General features: G+C 43.7%; 1 protein-coding gene across 3 annotated transcripts in view; it reads right to left on the reverse strand.

Moving 5' to 3' along the window:
• Positions 1 to 5,113: 5,113 nt before the first annotated feature.
• LOC137426955 (myosin-10) overlaps positions 5,114 to 19,097 on the reverse strand; it is a 169,285-nt gene continuing 155,301 nt past the window's right edge. For 2 of the 3 annotated variants that reach the window (XM_068116014.2, XM_068116013.2), the window contains exons 37-41: positions 18,922 to 19,045; positions 15,510 to 15,718; positions 12,295 to 12,403; positions 10,774 to 10,946; positions 5,114 to 7,681 (exon numbers count right to left, since the gene is read on the reverse strand). In XM_068116014.2, the coding sequence (XP_067972115.2) occupies positions 7,546 to 7,681; positions 10,774 to 10,946; positions 12,295 to 12,403; positions 15,510 to 15,718; positions 18,922 to 19,045 (751 nt within the window). In that variant the 3' untranslated portion in view covers positions 5,114 to 7,545. The remainder of the gene's footprint in view (positions 7,682 to 10,773; positions 10,947 to 12,294; positions 12,404 to 15,509; positions 15,719 to 18,921; positions 19,046 to 19,097) is intronic. The other variant, XR_013623590.1, reaches the window with a different exon arrangement.

Consider the following 19,097-nt stretch of genomic DNA (forward strand, 5'->3'; position numbering starts at 1 on the left):
AGGCCTTAAATTGCCAATTTCTAATGAGAGCAGGGAGTGCAGCCATTGACCCACATCAGAGTCGAGCAAAAGCTTTGAAAACAACTTTCCTGCTTGGATGGATGTTCTGTTGCGATGAGCAAAGCACATGATGATGGCATCTGGGAATTTAATGCGCTGAATAAGGATGGAATGAGGACATTATGGCAATCAATTAATACCTTTCTTGCAGACCGTGGAGTTCTCCTGACAAATCCCCTTGTTTAAGGGGTGTTGCAACACATTTTACCTTTTTTCCCCCGAGAACCCGTTACGGTTGTGCACGCATTCGGGAGAAAAAAAGGTAAAATGTTGAAATGCTGTCTAAAATGGTAAAATGCTGTCTCCCTTGACATATCACGTGCCTTCGATACGGTCTGGCACCCAGCTCTGCTCACCAAACTCTCCTCCTATGGTATCCATGGAAATCTCCATGCTTGGCTTGCGGACTTCCTCTCTGGTCGTAGTCAACGTGTGGCCCTGAATGGATTTCCCTCATCTCCCCTTCCTGTTCTGGCTGGAGTTCCCCAAGGCAGTATTCTGGGCCCTGTGCTTTTTCTGGTCTTCATCAACGATCTCTCTGACTCTCTAGAAAATCCTCTCTATCTCTTTGCTGATGACTCCACTCTCTGCCGCTCCATTCCTCATCCCTCAGATCGGCAGTCTGCAGCCTCCTCACTCTCTGCAGACCTGGACAAAATCACAGACTGGGCAAACAAGTGGAACATGTCTTTCAATCCTGACAAATCTCACACTCTTACGATGTCTCACCGAAAAGACCGACTGGAAAACCCTCCCATCTACTTTCTCAACAATCCTCTCCAAGAATTTCTGTCGCTCAAGCTTTTGGGTCTCACTATCTGCCATGATCTTTCTTGTGAAAACCACATTTCCAATCTGGCCTCCAAAGCCAGTCACCGACTGGGCATCCTCCGTCGTGCGAAGTCCTTCCTTGGCACACCTGAGCTCCTCACCACATACAAGGCTTTCATCCGCAGCTCAATGGAATACTGTTCCCCCCTCTGGGCCGGTGCTCCTGCCTCACACCTAGCTCGGCTTCACGCTGTTGAAACCAAAGCTTTCAGATCATTGGAATCTCCTGCGATGAAGCTAACTCCAAGGGCCTGTCACTCACTCACTGCAGGCAGGTTGGTGGTCTTTCTGTCTTGTACCGACTCCTCTCCGGCCTTGCTCCCCCAGCTCTCTCTGTGCTCTGTCCCCCAAATATTCCTACAGGTCGCACAAGATCTGCCAGCAACCCTCTTCTGGTGTAACTGCCAAAATCAAGGATCTCTGTTCACCTTCACTCTTTCATTCCCCTTTTCTCCCGCCTCTGGAACAAACTCCCTCACTCTCTTCAATCCCACTCCTCCCTCCAGGTCTTTAAAACAGCTGTTCACCACCATCTCTTATCGTCCCCCATCCAAAACCTTGATCTTTTCTATCCCCGCTAATTCACCCCAGATCAACTTTTTCGAAATTCCAACTTCTTTCCTGGAAGGACTTGCAGTGTTGGTGTGTTTTATACCTCTCCCACCTCCCCCAAAGCCCTCTCCCTCCCACAGATCTCTCGACGTCCCTGCTCTCAAATGTTGTATTTGTGTCCTTCCCCCTCTCTCCCCATCTTGTCTACCACTCCCCTTATTATATGTTTTATGTGTCGGTTTGTCTTTTTGTGTGATTAATGTTAGCTCTTTCACAAGCCTCGATCTTGTATACAAAAAAACCCCCAAAAACCCACCCCTTACATGTCAATGTTATTTCTCTCAACATTTTCAATTTACATTGTTTTTCATCTTGTAGTAAAACTGTGGTATCATATGTGCACAAAGTTACCTGCTTTATGTAGATCAGGAAACCAAACCTGTATCTATCTATATACATCTACTGAATGCGTACAATACAAGAGGAGATTCGGTTCCTTCTTCATACACCTCACCACGACCACCTCTGCCCTCGACCCCTCTTTTTTTCCAAGCATACAATAGCCCTCCAGATTAATAACTTAGCGAATGCTAGTGGTTTGTCCATCCATTGTCGTTATTCACAAGCTAACTGGCCTTGAGGTACAGTGCAGATAGAAAGTCTGCACCCCCTTTCAAAATTTTCACCTTTTGTTGCCTTATAGTCTGGAATTCAAATGCATTAAATCAGACTTTTCCACCTTTTATTTATACATCGTAACCAACAACTTCCAAGTGAAAAACAAATCATACTAAAATACGCCATTTGTGTCTGTCTGATGAATTTTTTTCGCCAATGCATTCTGTCGGTACTTATACAATCTCAATCAAACTTAACAGGATGACCAAGGGTTACATAATGAAGGTTGTAGCGCATTCATTCACCACCCCCCCCCTCCCTCCCCAAAGGGGTTTTCTCCCCCCGAGCGGGTTTTCCCCGCCATTGCCGTCAATGGAGTTGCATGTCGAGGTGTATATAAATGTTAAATTAGCTTTATCGTGGCGTTTTTCCAAAGATGCTTTTAATAACAAAATTAATGATAATGGCATATTGTTAATGTTATTACAAAACAATATTAATACTAATAATGCCCCACTTCCTCAAGGCGTTTTTCCTGCAATGATAACGTGTATAAATAGCTAATAGTTATAATGACGTTTCCGTGGGAGCAATAGGAAGTAAAAATATTATAAACCACAAACACGTATGCTTAGCTTTTTAAACAGTCGCTAATGCTCTTTATCACACTAAATGAAGACATTTGGAGGAATCCCAACATCCGTGAAGTAAGGTTTATTTACAGAACTGAGCGAAGATCTACTGTACTCTATATAACCCACAAGTGTTGGGTTAATAACATGGCCCTTTCTGCCGCTACCGTGGCATTTTTCGTAACGAACTTTTGAAACTCACTCCTGCTGTTTGATACAAAACTGAAAGGGAGAAGCTCGGGTTGTGCTCCTTTACCAAGCAGCTAGTTAGCGCTTGCCAAGCCAGCTATTCCTTAACGGTTTTGAATGGAGTGCTTGCTCGAATGCTTAAAACACTTGGCGATCTCTTCACAAGAAACTTGGTAAATGAACACACACAGAATGTTCTTGAGACCCGACCATAGATCGACTGTAATCTATATACCCCAAATAGGAATGGCCCTTCCTGCCCTTTCCTGAGTCTGCAGGTGTACTAGTTCTACAAATTTCAGAAAATAAATAAAAAGTACAAAACAAGATTATCTTGGTTGGATAAGTGTCCACCTCCCCCTTATAATAGCAATTGTAAATTCGCTCAGGTGTAACCAGTCACCTTCAAAATCATACACCAAGTTAATTGATCTCCACCTGAGTTAAATTGTGGTGAATCTGATTATTCCAGAATAAGATCAGCTGTTTCTGTAAGTTTCCTTTGCTGAGTAGTGCATTTCACAGCAAAGACTCAATAAAGTTGTTGTGCATTGCATGATTATTGTGTGGCCATTGGCAACTCAAGGGTGGGCCGTTATGATGTTTGTTTCTTCTCCTCCATTGTCAAATTCTGGAACTCTTTACCTTCCCATGTTTTTCCAAACACTTACGACCTTCACCTTTTATAAAGATAAAGTTGTGGCAAGGCACAGATCAGGGAATGGGTATAAAAATATTTCAAAGGCCTTGAATATCCCTTGGAGCACAGTCAAGACAATCATTAAGAGGTGGAAGGTGTATGGTACCACCAATAACCTGTCTTGGTCAGGCCGTCCCTTCAAACTGAATGACCAAGCAAGGAGGAGATTGATCAGAGAGGCCACCAAGAGGCCAATAAGAACTTTGAAAGAGCTACAGGCCTTTGTGGCAAAGACTGGTCACTGTGTGCCTGTGACAACAATATCCGAAGCACTCCACAAGTTTGGCTTGTATGGTAGGGTGGCAAGAAGGAAGCCATTACTCAAAAAATCCCACCTTGTGTCCCGTTTAAGGTATGCAAAAAACCCTCCGGAGATTCTGAAGCCATGTGGCAAAAAGTTTTGTGGTGTGATGGAACCAAGATTTAACTTTTTGGCCTAAATGGAAAACGTTATGTTTGGCACAAACCTAACACAGCACATCACCCAAAGAACACCATCCCTACTGTGAAGCATTGTGATGGCAGCATCATGTTCTGGGGATGCTCCTCATCAGCAGGGACTGGGGCACTTGTCAGGTTGGGAGGGAAAATGGATGGAGCAAAATACAGAAAAATCCCAGAGGAAAACCAGGTGCCCTCTGCAAGAAATTGGGACGGAAGTTCACCTTTCAGCATGACGACGACCCGAAGTGCACAGGCAAAGCTACACTGGAGTGGCTAAGGAACAAAAAGGTAAATGTCCTTGAGTGGCCCAGTCAGAGCCCCGACATCAATCCAATTGAAAATCTGTGGCATGACTTGAAGATTGCTGTCCATCAACGCTCCCCACACAACTTGACTGAGCTTGAACTGTTTTGTACAGAAAAATGGGAAAATATTGCCCAATCAAGGTGTGCAAAGTTGGTAGTGACCTATCCCAACAGACTAACAGCTGTAATTGCTGTTAAAGGTGCTTACAACAAGTATAAACTCATTTATCCAACCAATGGTGGACACTTATCCAACCAATATATTCTAGTTTTGTATTTTTAATTAATTTTCTGAAATTTGTAGAATTTGTTTTTCACAGGGAAGTTGTGGGTTACGATGTGTAAAGGAAGGTGGAAAAAGTTTGGTTTAATGCATTTTAATTCCAGGCTGTAAGGCAACAAAAGGTGAACATTTTGAAAGGAGGTGTATAATTTCTATAGGCACTGTATGTGCACTCACCTCTAAGCTGTCCAGCCTGGGTTCAAATCCCGATCCAGATATAAACTATCATCCCGGTGTTTCACGGGCAGGCCAATTCACCAGTGTGTGCCGTCCCTCAGATGGACGTTAAATTGGGTGTCCCGTCTGCCAGTGTTGGGGCTGGGTATTCAAGAACACACAGTGTATTTTGTGAAGAGTAGGTGAGTTATCTCCGGCATCCTGAACAAGTGAAAATTTTCTGCACGAGTCACCTTTAATCGAACGTCAAGCCTGGCCAGCAGGTTCGTGAAAGACTTGAGCCAAAAACGTTCCCTGGCTGACCCCACAAAAGAAGCAGGTGTGCGATCACGTGGAAGCATTTTATTTCGGTGTTCGTACAGAGTACATATAAAAGGCGTGCGTTCAAGATCAAAAAAAAACGTGCTTCAAAAATAAAGCCTCAAGTGTCACTGCGAGTTGCTTTAAGACGATAGTCGTTCTCGGGAGAAGACAAAGTGGGAAGAGTTTGCAAAAAGTGCATTTTGTGTGAAGCTTTGGGATTTATAAGGCATGAGAAGCATTTGTTATTCTTCTTTTCCTAAATAATTGTTTCCCATTAATAGTCAGCATTCGGAGTTTCTGCTCTTCTCATGAAGACCTACCTAAGACCTAACATGAAGATCTAGCTATCCCCCGCTCTAGCAGGGAAAATGGCCTTTAAATGCCTGTTGTTGTTGTTGTTGTTGTTGTTGTTGTTGTTGTTCTCATGAAGACCTACTTGTTGTTGTTCTCATGAAGACCGAACTAAAACCTAACATGAAGATCTAGCTAACCCCCACTCTAGTAGGGGAAATGCCCTTTAAATGCCTGTTGTTGTTGTTGTTGTTGTTGTTCTCATGAAGGCCTACTTGTTGTTGTTCTCATGAAGACCTACCTAAGACCTAACATGAAGATCTAGTTAACCCCCGCTCTAGCAGGGAAAATGGCCTTTAAATGCCTGTTGTTGTTGTTGTTGTTGTTGTTGTTGTTCTCATGAAGACCTACTTGTTGTTGTTCTCATGAAGACCGAACTAAAACCTAACATGAAGATCTAGCTAACCCCCACTCTAGTAAGGTAAATGCCCTTTAAATGCCTGTTGTTGTTGTTGTTGTTCTCATGAAGACCTACTTGTTGTTGTTCTCATGAAGACCTAACTAAAACCTAACATGAAGATCTAGCTAACCCCCGCTCTAGCAGGGGAAATGGCCTTTTAATGCCTGTTGTTGTTGTTCTCATGCAGACCCCGCCTCTCTACCTTGTTTGTTGTCAGGCCTGTTTGTCTCTCCTTCGCCTGTTCCTCTCCATTCCAATAGCGATGTGTTCACCTTTCACCTTTTGTTATCTAGTTCGTTCAAGTGAGCTTGACCTCTGTGTCTGAATAAGAAGACCATTTATGGTTCGGAAAAGCTCACAGACCGAGTAGGCCTGAAGGGATAGAAGACTACTTCGGTCGAACCAACCGTTGGTGCTCAATGCGAGGACGTCCATCTCCATTGACGATGTTATTTCGACAAATCGATTCGATGTCGATCAATATTAGCGCCAGAAAATGAATTTAATTCAGCAAGAAGGGCAGAGAGACACAGAGAGTAAAAACACTCCGAGGCATTGGCCATGACATTTACCTGCTCACAAAGTTGCCAAAGCACGCCTCTCGTCTCAACGAATTCAATAGGGACTAGCCGAAACCCGTGGAACATCCACGGAAGGGAGGATGTGGTGTATGGATAGAGTGTACCATTATGGATGGCATAGGGGATTTGCTTGTCCGAGTAAGAGTTAGGAAGAAAGATGAGAATGAAGAGTGCGTATATGAACAACGATCGCCAACACCGGCACAAATGCATGCTCTGGATTGTCCACTCAGTGGACGGCTTGCTTTCGCCTTCGCCTGTCCAATCAGCGGACGGCTTGCTTCGCCTTCGCCCAGCAGACGCCAATACGATGGCGTCGTAAGATGGCGTCGTATCGGCAGTTAATCGGATGCTTTTGGGCCCCAACGTCGGCTAATTCAGATTTTTCGAGTATGGCTGTACGTGATAAACAAAGAGCGCGGTTCGTAGATCGTAAATCCATTAGTGCCGTGGGCATCGGGTCACTGGGTGCGGCGTAAAAGGGATAACAAAGTCGAGTCCTTACGCTATTATTATATAGATGGACAGAATTGTGAGCCTCGCTAATACACGTGTGCAGTGTGCGCCATTGCTTCAGAAGCATCTGTCCGAATCTGCAGGCCTAACCTGTGTCTGATAGAACGCAGAAGGCATTTCCGGGTTGAGTGTAGATCGCCGAGTGGCACATATAGATGGCATGCTTTGAAACGTAAGAAAGTGCAGCAAGGAGGAAGAATCGGAAGCACCATCAAGTTAAATGAATGCAAATTGTGTTATTGAACAATATTAGGAAAGCAATTGGTTAATGTAGAATAGAAAAAAAATCCTTTTGAGAGAATTTTATTTATCATTGTCCAAGCAGCGCTGTGTTTGCCAAGTATCCGCAGGCCTAGGCCTACTGGTGCTTTGGTTTCTACGCCATCGCAAGGAAGGACAGTTATTTCCGAATGAGGCCTGTGCGTTTTCGACTGTGTCTCACGTGGCCGGGGTTTCGTGAGCCCGCAAATCTCGCGGGTGAAGCGCCAGCGTGAGGTTAAGACAATGTGAGCAATCTGGTGCGCAGACAAGAGGAAGGAAGCATTTTGGGTCAACGGGATATGGAAGTGGGGAACAATTATACAGGAGACTGGGCCGCAGGGTCTACTTGCTGCTGCTGTCGCTGTCACGCCCGTCGATGTCATCCTCGGCATTGTCGGCGCTTTCCAGAGTCCGCAGGCCTCGTCGACCCGAGCGGCCTCCGCTGGAATAACTTGAACTCAGAGCTGAGCTTCCTTGCCTGTGGTTCACGGGAGATGTTATTGGGAATGTTGAGTTTGAATACATCAAGGCCTAACATTTATAAAACTAGCAACGGTACCCACCCTAAGGGTGGGGCTCCAATTGGGAAGACCAAATGAAAAGGTAAAATATCAGAAATTGAAGGCTTTTTTATTTATTTTAAACGATTTATGTAAACATCCGTTGAATCATATCACATGCAAATCATCAAAATCTAAACAGTATATGGCGCCCATTTTGAAAAAAGATTGAATTCTGCAAAACGGAAGCGGCCGCTACACGTCTTTCTCAGTCGCAAGTCTATGTGTGAAGAGTGCGTGCCGAATCTGTAACACGGAAGCGGCCGCTACACCTGTTTCTCAGTCGCTTTGCACACGCTGCCGTGTTTCTTCGGAGCCGCACGTTTATATAGGAAGAGTTCGTCTGGAGTCGATCTACTCTCTCCTGGTACATAGAATTTCAACAAAAGCCATATCACTGTTCATATCAGTAAATATTATTCCATCGTGTTTGGAAAAACTGGAAAATTGGAAAACTTGGAAAAACAATATAGCCTATTTTACTCCCAGGGGTCCCAGGAATACCCACCCAAAATATCGTTGTGATCGGTTTAGCCGTTTTTGCGGTACCTTCGAACGGACGGACGGACGGACATTTGGTGAATTATAGTAAGATACACTGTATTGATATAACTACAAGCAAGATGTTGAGATATTATTATTGGAAGGATGTACAAGACTACGAGTATTCGTCCTGAAAACTCCCCAAAACAAGAACACAACAATGAAAGCATAACACTGATAATACTGTGAAACGAAATTCACTTCTCTGGACAGACACCGGAGGAATTATAGTTCCTGGAATTCCTTGACTTCTCTACCGGCCAAAACCTTTCATGGGAGGATCATATCACCAAACTACCATGAAAGGCTACTCCCTATCCAGGTATTCTCCATAGAGCTAAGACGTTCTTGAGCTGCATTAAGCTCATCACAGTGTACAAGGCTGTCTTATGGAGATCCATGTAGCAGGGCTTCCCAACTCTGGCCTGGTACTCCTGCTTCCCACCTTGCTCCTCTGGAGGTGATTGAAAGGAAGTCTCTTCCGCTGTCACTCTCCCACATGCGACGGGTTGATGCGCTATTTTATAAAAGATTACATCTCTTAGCCTTGCTCCTCCTGTCTTCTCCTATCTCTTCCCCAAGCCACTCCAGGTTGCATGCTTTCCAAAAGAACCCCTCACCTTCTCGCTCCCCCCCCCCCCCCCAAAATCCACGTTAATTTCCCACCTGCATTTATTTGTTCACTTGTTCTCCCGATTGTGGAATACTCTCTCTATGTCCGTTTAATAGTACGTCACCATCTGTTTCAATCGTGCTTCCCATCACTACCTTCCGTGCTCATCCATGATCTCTTGTACACACACGGATTCTTTCCCATTCTCTTCTTCTATGGGCCAATGTTGCTCGTTTTAACGTTGTGCTTCCTTCCTGTGCATGTCCACCCTCAATAACCTTGTGTAATTTGTGAAAATGCTGCCCTTTGTTGTTCAGCTCCCCCATGAGTCTATAAACCCTTGAAGAAATAACAAGACCGAAAGTCTAACAGCGGCATATCCGGGCTTGTTTGATGCTTTAGTTCAGGAGGATATTATGATGTGGGTGGGGATACCAGTTAGCAAAAAATGTAAGTATTAAATTTGTTTTGCATCGAGACACTGGTTTATTCTCTGTTTCGAGTCAACAATGAACCAACCATACACCGCTTCAATCTAGAAACTTTGCAATAACGACAAAGGGATTGCAGTGTTACGATTATATCTATCTTCTATCTATCTATATCATATATATATATATATATATAAAAGAAAGTGTTTGTTTGTTTGTTTGTTTGTTTGTGTTTCACACTGAATGAAAAATGTAAAGGTAGAGCATGGTGATTGTGATATATGACAGGTTTGACGATATGTCAGGCCTGAACGAAATTGGAATCAAAATGGTGGTGTGCGGAGTCAGCCACCGCACTGCCGTAATGACATCACATCACCCCTGTCATGTGACCAGATCCTCAGCTCTGATTGGTGTACCTTTGAGGGGACATACGGACAGCCAAACACTGTTCTAAACGGCGATGTCATGTGGGCTACGCCGTAAAAACTGCAACAAGTTAAACTAGAACGGCACTCGGTAGAGAGCATACCTCATTACCTCAACCAAACTGAACCGTTTACGTTTTGTATCCCACTGCTAGGCCGGATCTGCATCCGTACTTTAATAAAAATCGAATCAGCTTGTTCTTGTCAGGTACACAACTCATCCACCAAGTCTTGTCATAATCTGTCCATAACGTTTTGATATATCATGTCAAATATTGTTTTTGGCCATATTTCTCAATGGCGAAGAATCACTTTAAATATTAAAAAATCCTCGGATCCAGATATTTACCAAAATCAAATGGATTCGTCCTCATCGCACACCCAACCTATCCACCAAATTTCGTCCGAATCCGTCATCAGGAAGTCCTCGCAGTGTCCATGTGTTTTATAGCTCATCCCCCTTCCCGCGCCTCCTCCCCCTCCAAGCCCTCTCCGTCCCACAGATCTCCCGATGTCCCTGCTCTCAAATGTTGTACCTGTGTGCTTCCCTCTCTCTCCCCATCTTGTCTCCCGCTCCCTTTATCTTATGTTTTATGTGTCCGTTTGTCTTTTTGTGATTAATGTTAGCTATTACACGAGCCTCGATCTTGTATACAAAAATAATCATAACAATAATAGCACAACACAACAACTTTCAACGTCCGAATCCTGCTGCTGTTCACAGACCGAAAAACAAACAGACAGATAGGCGTGAAAACATAACCTCTGTCCACTTTCAGCGGCGGAGGTAATAACAATAGTTCACACAAATAAAATTTGTAAGTAGCACTAGATACTTAAACATCCGGAGCAATTATACACTGGAAGCATAAGAAGGCTTCCACTCCGAGGGTTGGGTGGAGGATGCGCCCTGAGATGAAGAGTCCTTGAAAGAGTAATACAGGTCTGGTTTTCGTGTTAGACGTACAAGGTTATTTAAAGGAGGCGTTGCTCACCTCATCTTGCTTTTTAGAGAGGTCAATTCACGACCCATGGTTTCGTTTGCCTCGGTGGCCTCCTCCAGCTCTCGCTGCATCTTGCGCCGTCCCGCATTGGCACGGCTCGCCTCCTCTTCCATCTCCTCGAGTTGTCGCTTCATCTGCTTCAGGCGAGCATTTCCCTTGTCTGCCTAAAACACGGCCAGTTCGACGTCCATCAGACGTTTTCAACAGGGTAACTCGCCATAAAAACATTGAGACGCTTATGAAACAGGGATGCCAACAGCATTTCCTCTCAAGTAACCTTTCTGTGCGAACAGAGCACATGTTTCCAGGAAAATTGTCAATCTATCAGATCAGATCATGAATCACGCTCTATACACACTACACAGGGTCAGTGTTACTGTAGCAAAGTATATGGCTCGGATTACAATCCTGGATGGGTCACCACTCCGACTCAGGAGGTCAGGGCAGAAACTTGCATTTATTCAGAGTGCCGGCAATAACTCGCCGACTCTTCACAAAGGCATGGGAGCGAGACATGGGTAATGAACGTAGAGCGGCAACGAAGGCTGGAAAGGGTGGAAATGCGAATGGTTCGACGGATGTGCGGAGTGTCGTTGAGAGAGAGCCGTTGAGAGAGAGAGTTGAGAGAGTTGTCGTTGAGAAAGTTGAGAGAGAGAGTTGAGAGAGTTGTCGTTGAGAGAGTTGTCGTTGAGAGAGTTGAGAGAGAGAGTTGAGAGAGAGTTGAGAGAGTTGAGACAAATGATGAATTGCGAAAAATGATGGGAATAGAGCCTGTGATTGATGCTGTGAAGAGGAACAGGTTGAGATGGTTTGGGCATGTGTTGAGGAAGGATGAAAGTGACTGGTGGAGAAGAGTGATGGAAATGAATGTAGAAGGAAGTAGAGGACGGGGAAGACCGAGAAAGACTTGGCCAAAGATGGTGGAAGAAGAAATGCGGGCAAGGGGGTTAACAAGGAGAGATGCAGAAAATAGGGCAAAATGGAGAAGATTGTCATGGGGACCGCAACGCTAACCCCCGCTCTAGCAGGGAAAATGGCCTTAAAATGCATGTTGTTGTTGTTGTTCTTTTTCACAAAGGATATAGTGGGATCTTTAACGTCTGCCAAGTAATGATGGCAGACAGGATGCCCAGTCTAACGTCCATACACACATATTGATGAATCCATACACCGGGGTGACAGTTTATAGCTGGGTCGGGATTCAAACCCAGGCTAGACAGCTTATAGGCGAGTGTGGGTACCTCTGGAGTCTAGGCCTTCCTGCCAGCCACATCTATAAGGGACTATCCATGTAATCACAGACATAGCGCTTGGGGAAGGGGATACAGGAAATTATGGATGCATTACAAATAGATGACACCTAATATTTTATTATAAAATAGTCAAGTTTTCCAACAGTTGAATCTGCCACTGTCATAGAATCACTATTTCCACCACAATAAATAAGCCAATAACTACCAAAGCCATGTTACACCGAGAGGTGACGAAACCGACCACAATAAGCCTAGATACCTGGTCCTTGTACTGTTGAGCCTGGCGCCTTTCATCCTCCACCTGCAGCACCATGTCCTTCAGTCTCTTATCAGTGGAACGTAACTTCTTTCCGAGTGTGGCTCGATCCCTGGCAGGCACACAACAATGGCCAAAGTGAAGAGGTGTTCTCCGATTGACCACGGCTTACGATTTAGACTGCTGGATGTTTCAGATTTCGGGGCGGACAATGATGGAGTCACCTAGTCAGACGATGTGCTGCATTTTAAGCAAAAGAAAGGGATTGTCGGTTGGTTACTCATCTGATATTGCGTTTGATATAAAAATATTGCTTATAGTTATGTTACTCGTAGACGACAAAACAAAACTAAAACGAGAACGCCACTCAGTAGAGCGCATACTCCCGCCGTGGGTCAAGTTGGAATAGCACGATTTCACAAACGTTTGAGGGAGTAGTTCAGTGACAACACAACACAAGACAACACAAGACAGACACTGCACAGATATATATTTAGAATATGTAGAAGATAATGTTAAAAAAGAACAAGGCAATTTCACTTACATTTTCGCATTCAGCGTTCAATTCTATATAAGTGAGTGTATTTTGAGGCATGTGTGACCAAATAAAATTGTAAGCCATGAAAACGTTCGTTTCATTCCTTAGGGATACAACATGTAAAACTGGCCCAAACGTCAAAACAAAACTCGCTCATTTTAAGTCGTACAAGCTAATGCGACCACTCATTCTTCTGGGAAGAATCCCGTGCACATGCTGGCCACACTTATAACCCACCTAAGTCTTTATAAGTTCATCAAATACTGACACCGCGATTGACATTCGCTGAGGTAAATGTTGATATCTCTACTGAGGTAAAAAAAACAAAAAAAAAAAAACAGTTTTAAAGCATTATACGTATCAAACGATACATTTTATGAAACGGGGAAACCGAATACACACTTTGGTGGTTTTAAAATGACAGAATATGTCTTTATTAGAAAAAAAAAATGACCATTGAAGACGACGCTGTTAACAAAATACACCGCTCTAACGCATAACCACGAGTTTGAACTACATTTACAACAAATATGAAAACTATTTTCATATCACAATGTTAAATATAGAATATATAGAAGATAATGTTTAAAAAAAAGAGCACTGTCTTCCAATGGTAAACAATCCTTCAAGAAATTCCTGGATCCGGAATAATATCCTGAGCTTCACCAAAAACTAATCAATTCTTCCTTATCCCAAGGACAATCATCCCACCAACTTTCATCCAAATCCCTTCAGAACTTTTCCAGATATCTTGTTCACAAACACACGAACACATATACGCACACACACACACACACACACACACACACACACACACACACACACACACACACACACACACACACACACACACACACACGGACGGACACGATCGAATGCATTACTCCCTGGTGGGAGTAATAACATTTTGCCGATATTAATGAGAGGAGGAAGAGGCAGGCAGGAAAGCAATAAGGTTGTGCTGGTGTGCCGTGCAATCCATAGATCCCACATTTTCATTGAGCCCTCCGTACCAACCAATTATAGTGTCCACAGAGAGTTTGAAAATTGGTAACATGTCCAAAAGATGATGAACCACCTTTAGAGGCCATTTTCCCCGCAGGGCAGGGGTTGGTCTTTTTCGGGCACCTTGGTCCCCTTTTTGAAGCAATGTTTTACGGCCGGATGCCTTTCCTGCCACCAACCTGTGGGTCGACTCTTGCGACACACAGGGAATTACCAGTGAACTGGTACTCAATTTGCCGACCTCAGAAGGATGACAGGCTGAGTCAACCCACCTGGCGTTAATTCAGCGATCGACCGGGATTCAAACCCAGGATCCTAGGATCCCAAGCCAGCACCCGAACCGCTAAGCCAACACCAGGCTAACATGTCCAAAAGATGGGAAAAAAAAAATTATGGAGCTTCTCGCCAAAGTCACAACAGATAGCAGGGGCTGGCATGATGGCCTGGAGGTACGCACACTCGCATCTAAGCTGTTCAGTCTGGTTTTGATTCCCGAAACAGCTATAAACTGTCATCCTGGTGTTCCGCATGCAATGTGACGGATCAATGTGTGTGTCGTCCCACAGATGGACATTATAATTGGGCGTCCCGTCTACCAGAATTAGTTGGTGGATGTTAAAGATCCCAATGTGTCCTTTGTGAAGAGTTTCCGAGCTATTGCCAGCACCCTGAACTCCAATGAGGGCAATGCATCGCACATGCAGCCATTTGCAGCATACGATATAGGAAGAAGAAGAAGAAGAAGAAGCGGAAGAAGAAGAAGAAGAAGTATAAGAACTGATGGCACAGAGTGCTACAGGGCACAAAGGTATTATGCAGGATCCTTGAAAAGCCAAACCTTCATTCTTGCCAATTTGATCTATCAAAAGATCCCCTCAGGTGGATTAAAAGTCCCCGTGATGCGCTTAAGCTACTCGTCATCCACCTTGCATAAACCCCAAGAGCACAATTTCATCAAAGTTATCAGCAACTCTTCTAATTGCTATAAAAACGCAGCGTCTGTTGTTTTTCATGCAGACACAAGACCTGAGTGCATCTTTGGTCGTTTTGAAGCACATTCAGGCCTATGATTCGTGGTCGTGCTAATTCGTGCTCTAGTTTTTTGTGGGGTGAGTGGGCCACAAGAGTGTTGGATAACTTTTAATTATTCCCAAATTCAAGTACATCAGTCAGAAACAGTTAATTATAGAAGCATATAATATGCATATAGTAAATGAATAGTTATGGTTACCCTCAGCTTACGTGTTCACCCATGGACACCCATGATGCTAACCATAACCTAATAGTCAGAAACTACTTGTGTACACGTGTTCACCCATGGGTTACCCTAAACACAGAATATGAAGAGTTTGATTCCAAAATGAGATATCATGTCCATGGTGTACCATTTTGAAATAACTACCTGATACCGGGTTTTAAAACAAAGTCTGCATCTCTGTATGAAACGATATGTGGTGCGCACAGCATCTTGAAGGAAAAATAGATTGCTTACATACATCCAACTACCATCGGACATAGTCAAGTTGCTGTAACTCACAAAATGTGGAATAAATTGCCCTTTGTCACGTTGTAAGTTTAACCACGCAGACACATTTAATGAAGGGGCGAGAAAAACATGGCGGACGCGAATTGGGCCAATGGTTCTTGTGGAACATCATGTGCATATTTGCCTTACTTTGCTTCCTGTTCCAGCTGTTCCTCAAACTGAGAACTCTTTGCCTCGTAGGCCAGTTGGCTCGTTTTGGCCTTGGCCTTGAACGAGGTTTCGAGCTCCTGCAACTTTGCCACCAGGTCTTTGTTTTGCCGCTCGAGCTGCTGCCGGGAACTCTCCGAACGGTGCGCGCTGCTCCGTTCGCTGGTCAGTTCTGCAGTAATCTGCTCCACCTGTCACAGCACAATCGTGCAGGTTCCTCATCGGGTTCAAGCTATTCACCAGCACGAGCAGCACCCTACCAGTATGCTACCGGCTACATCAATACAAGTTGTTATTGCATACTGTTTTGTCTGGCAACATACAAGCTCTTACATGAGCCTTGATCATGTAAACAACAACAAAAAAGATAACAAGTCAGGAGACGACGATGGTTCACGAGCGACCGGTATTCAATGACGAAGGACGGACTATAACCGAAACAGGCCCGGACAGGCCAGGCCCGGAAATGTCAAAACGAAGGTTACTGACCTTGAAATGAGATAGAAAATAATGCATAATCAGTTATGAGGTTAGTTAGCTATACAATACCGAAAATTCGGTTAGATTCTGACAACTTTGAAAATTTGACCTTTGTGACCTCCTTCAAAGGTCAAAGGTCGAAGATTCTGAAATTTGTTGGAAACCTTGTATTTCATGATGTATGTGATAATATAAGATCATGTACGACATTTCACCCTATCAGGAAGCGAACAATGTAATAAAACCATCAAAAGTCGACTTTTCTAAATTTCGTGACCTTGTGACCTTGACCTTGGGGCGAAAATGTAAAATCGAGCTTCGTGGGGCTAGACACATGACATTGGCCTAACCAAATACCGAAACCCCTGTCAGATTCCACCAAACCCCTTGGAGAAGATGTAGCTTGAACTCGATTACCCCCTAAAAAGACATCTTTTTTGGCGTGGCTCCGCCCACAAAAGACGCAATACGCCCACTCTAGGCAGGACACAACTCGATCATGATATCAACCTCCCTCCCAAGTTTCATCAAGATCAGATGATATCATCGGGTAGTTATTTAGGCTAACCCCCGCTCTAGCGGGGAAAATGGCCTTAAAACGATCATTCATTCATTCATTCATTCATTCAGTTATGCTGTGGACAGACAGACAAACACACACACACCCATGACGAATATAGTGGTCACTGTTTGATAACTCGTGAACCAAAAATCAACGATAATGCATTTTATGGCAACGCGTTGACAACTGTCTCTCAAGACCATTTAAATTTGCAAAATATGACAAAATATGTAATTTAAAATTTTATTTTCCTTTGCCATTTGCACTAAAATTAACACTTTGCCATTTGCATTATATTCGTTCAGACTGCTTATGAGACAAGTGTTCCGCATCAGTCAGAGGATGTTAAAGGAGGAGCAGAAAATAATCCAAAGACTGATTTTTTAATTTGACTACATCACATGGGTCACACCTGTGAGAGGCATTCAAAGGTTATCGGAATGAAAGGGCAACATTGTATATTTTGTTTAGTATAGTGACCCTTGACCTCAATGCACATGCTCAATTTGTACTTCAAACAGTCTATGCCTGTAAAACAAGAGTTTGCAGATGCATTGCTTCTTCACTTATGTCGCCATTGCTTCAGATAGTTCCTCATCATTGTATATTTTGGAAAATGGTGGCCAAGCAAATGGGACGTTAAATGTCGAAACAGAAAGTATTCACTGGAGGGTAGGGGGGGGGGGGGCAGAACAAGAATGGGGAGAGAGGTGCTCATGTTGTTCGAAGCCATAGTCACAAATGTCTGTGTGTTGCGCACAGGTGTGTTGTAGTACAGGAGGTTTATACATTTGGTCAACGTCCCTCGGTGTTAGGCCCTTGATAGCCTGCTGGAAATTTTGCATGAGGCTGGCATAATACTCCCCTGTGCTTGTAGTGTTATTAGACAGATAGTCAGTTAATCAGCAAGATCTCTTCATCAGATCCATTTCTGGATCTGGTCAAAGGACCTTCTGGTCAAAGGATCCTCAGAATACCGAGACCATTATCTTTCCAGTTCAGTGCTGGGTGCATGACTTACTACGTAGCAGTGATCCTATGGATAACGCTACGATCCATAATTGTAGGACGTATCAAACTTCTTCCTATTACATTCTGAAACAATAATGTATGAAGTTAATGAAACTAATGGTATACAGTGCATTCAGAAAGTATTCAGACCCCTTCACTTTTTCCACGTTGCAGCCTTTCGCTGAAATCGTTTAAATTCATTTTTTCCCTCATCAATCTACACTCACTACCCCATAATGACAAAGAGAAAACAGGATTTTAGAAAGTTTTGCAAATTTATTAAAAAGAAAAAACTGAAATATCACATTGACATAAGTATTCAGACCCTTTGCTATGACACTAGAAATTTAGCTCAGGTGTCTCCCATTTCTCTTGATCATCTTTGAGATGTTTCTACACCTTGATTGGAGTCCACCTGTGGTAAATTCAATTGATTGGACATGATTTGGAAAGGCACACACCTGTCTATATAAGGTCTCACAGCTGACAATGCATATCAGAGCAAAAACCAAGCCATGAGGTCAAAGGAACTGCCTGCAGAGCTCAGAGACAGGATTGTGTTGTAGAGCTCCCCCGATTGCTCTGTTTGGCCGGGCGGCCAGCTCTAGGGAGAGTCCTGGTTGTTCCAAACTTCTCCCATTTAAGAATTATGGAGGCCACTGTGCTCCTGGGAACCTTCAATGCAGCAGAAATGTTTTTTGTAGGCTTCCCCAAATCTGTGCCTCGACACAATCCTGTCTCCGAGCTCTGCAGGCAGTTCCTCCGACCTCATGGCTTGGTTTTTGCTCTGATATGCATTGTCAGCTGTGAGACCTTATATAGACAGGTGTGTGCCTTTCCAAATCATGTCCAATCAATTGAATTTACCACAGGTGGACTCCAATCAAGGTGTAGAAACATCTCAAAGATGATCAACAGAAATGGGAGGCACCTGAGCTAAATTTCAAGTGTCATAGCAAAGGGTATGAATACTTATGTAAATGTGATATTTCAGTTTTTTATTTTTAATAAATCTGCAAAACTTTCTAAAATCCTGTTTTCTCTTTGTCAGGATGGGTATTGAGTGTAGATTGATGAGGGAAAAAATGAATTTAAATGATTTCAGCATAAGGCTGCAACATAACAAAATGTGAAAAAGTGAAGGGGTCTGAATACTTTCTGAATGCACTGTACATCCAAGTTTATAATCATCGAAAGACTATGACTCGTGGGTGCCAACAAAACCCCATCCAAACACCCCTTATACTCCCTGATTGGGATTCATGCGAAGGCTGAGGTTACAGGACAACAATGATGCGGTTATGCAATATCATGGTCAGGTGTGATGCAACAAATGCATACCTGGCTCATGGCCTTGCGGATACGATCATTGAGAAGATCACTGGCACTTTGTTCCTCCTCGAGTTCTTCTTCAAGTAGGGAGATGCGAGACTCCAGCTGTCGCTTCTCCTCCAACATGGCCGATCTGCAGAAACATGTGGGAAGTTATGCATGCTCCTCGCTATAAACAATACCGT

The sequence above is a fragment of the Myxine glutinosa genome, chromosome 5 (assembly GCF_964187855.1).
Source record: "Myxine glutinosa chromosome 5, kmMyxGlut1.1, whole genome shotgun sequence".
NCBI classification, from domain to species: Eukaryota; Metazoa; Chordata; class Myxini; order Myxiniformes; family Myxinidae; genus Myxine; species Myxine glutinosa.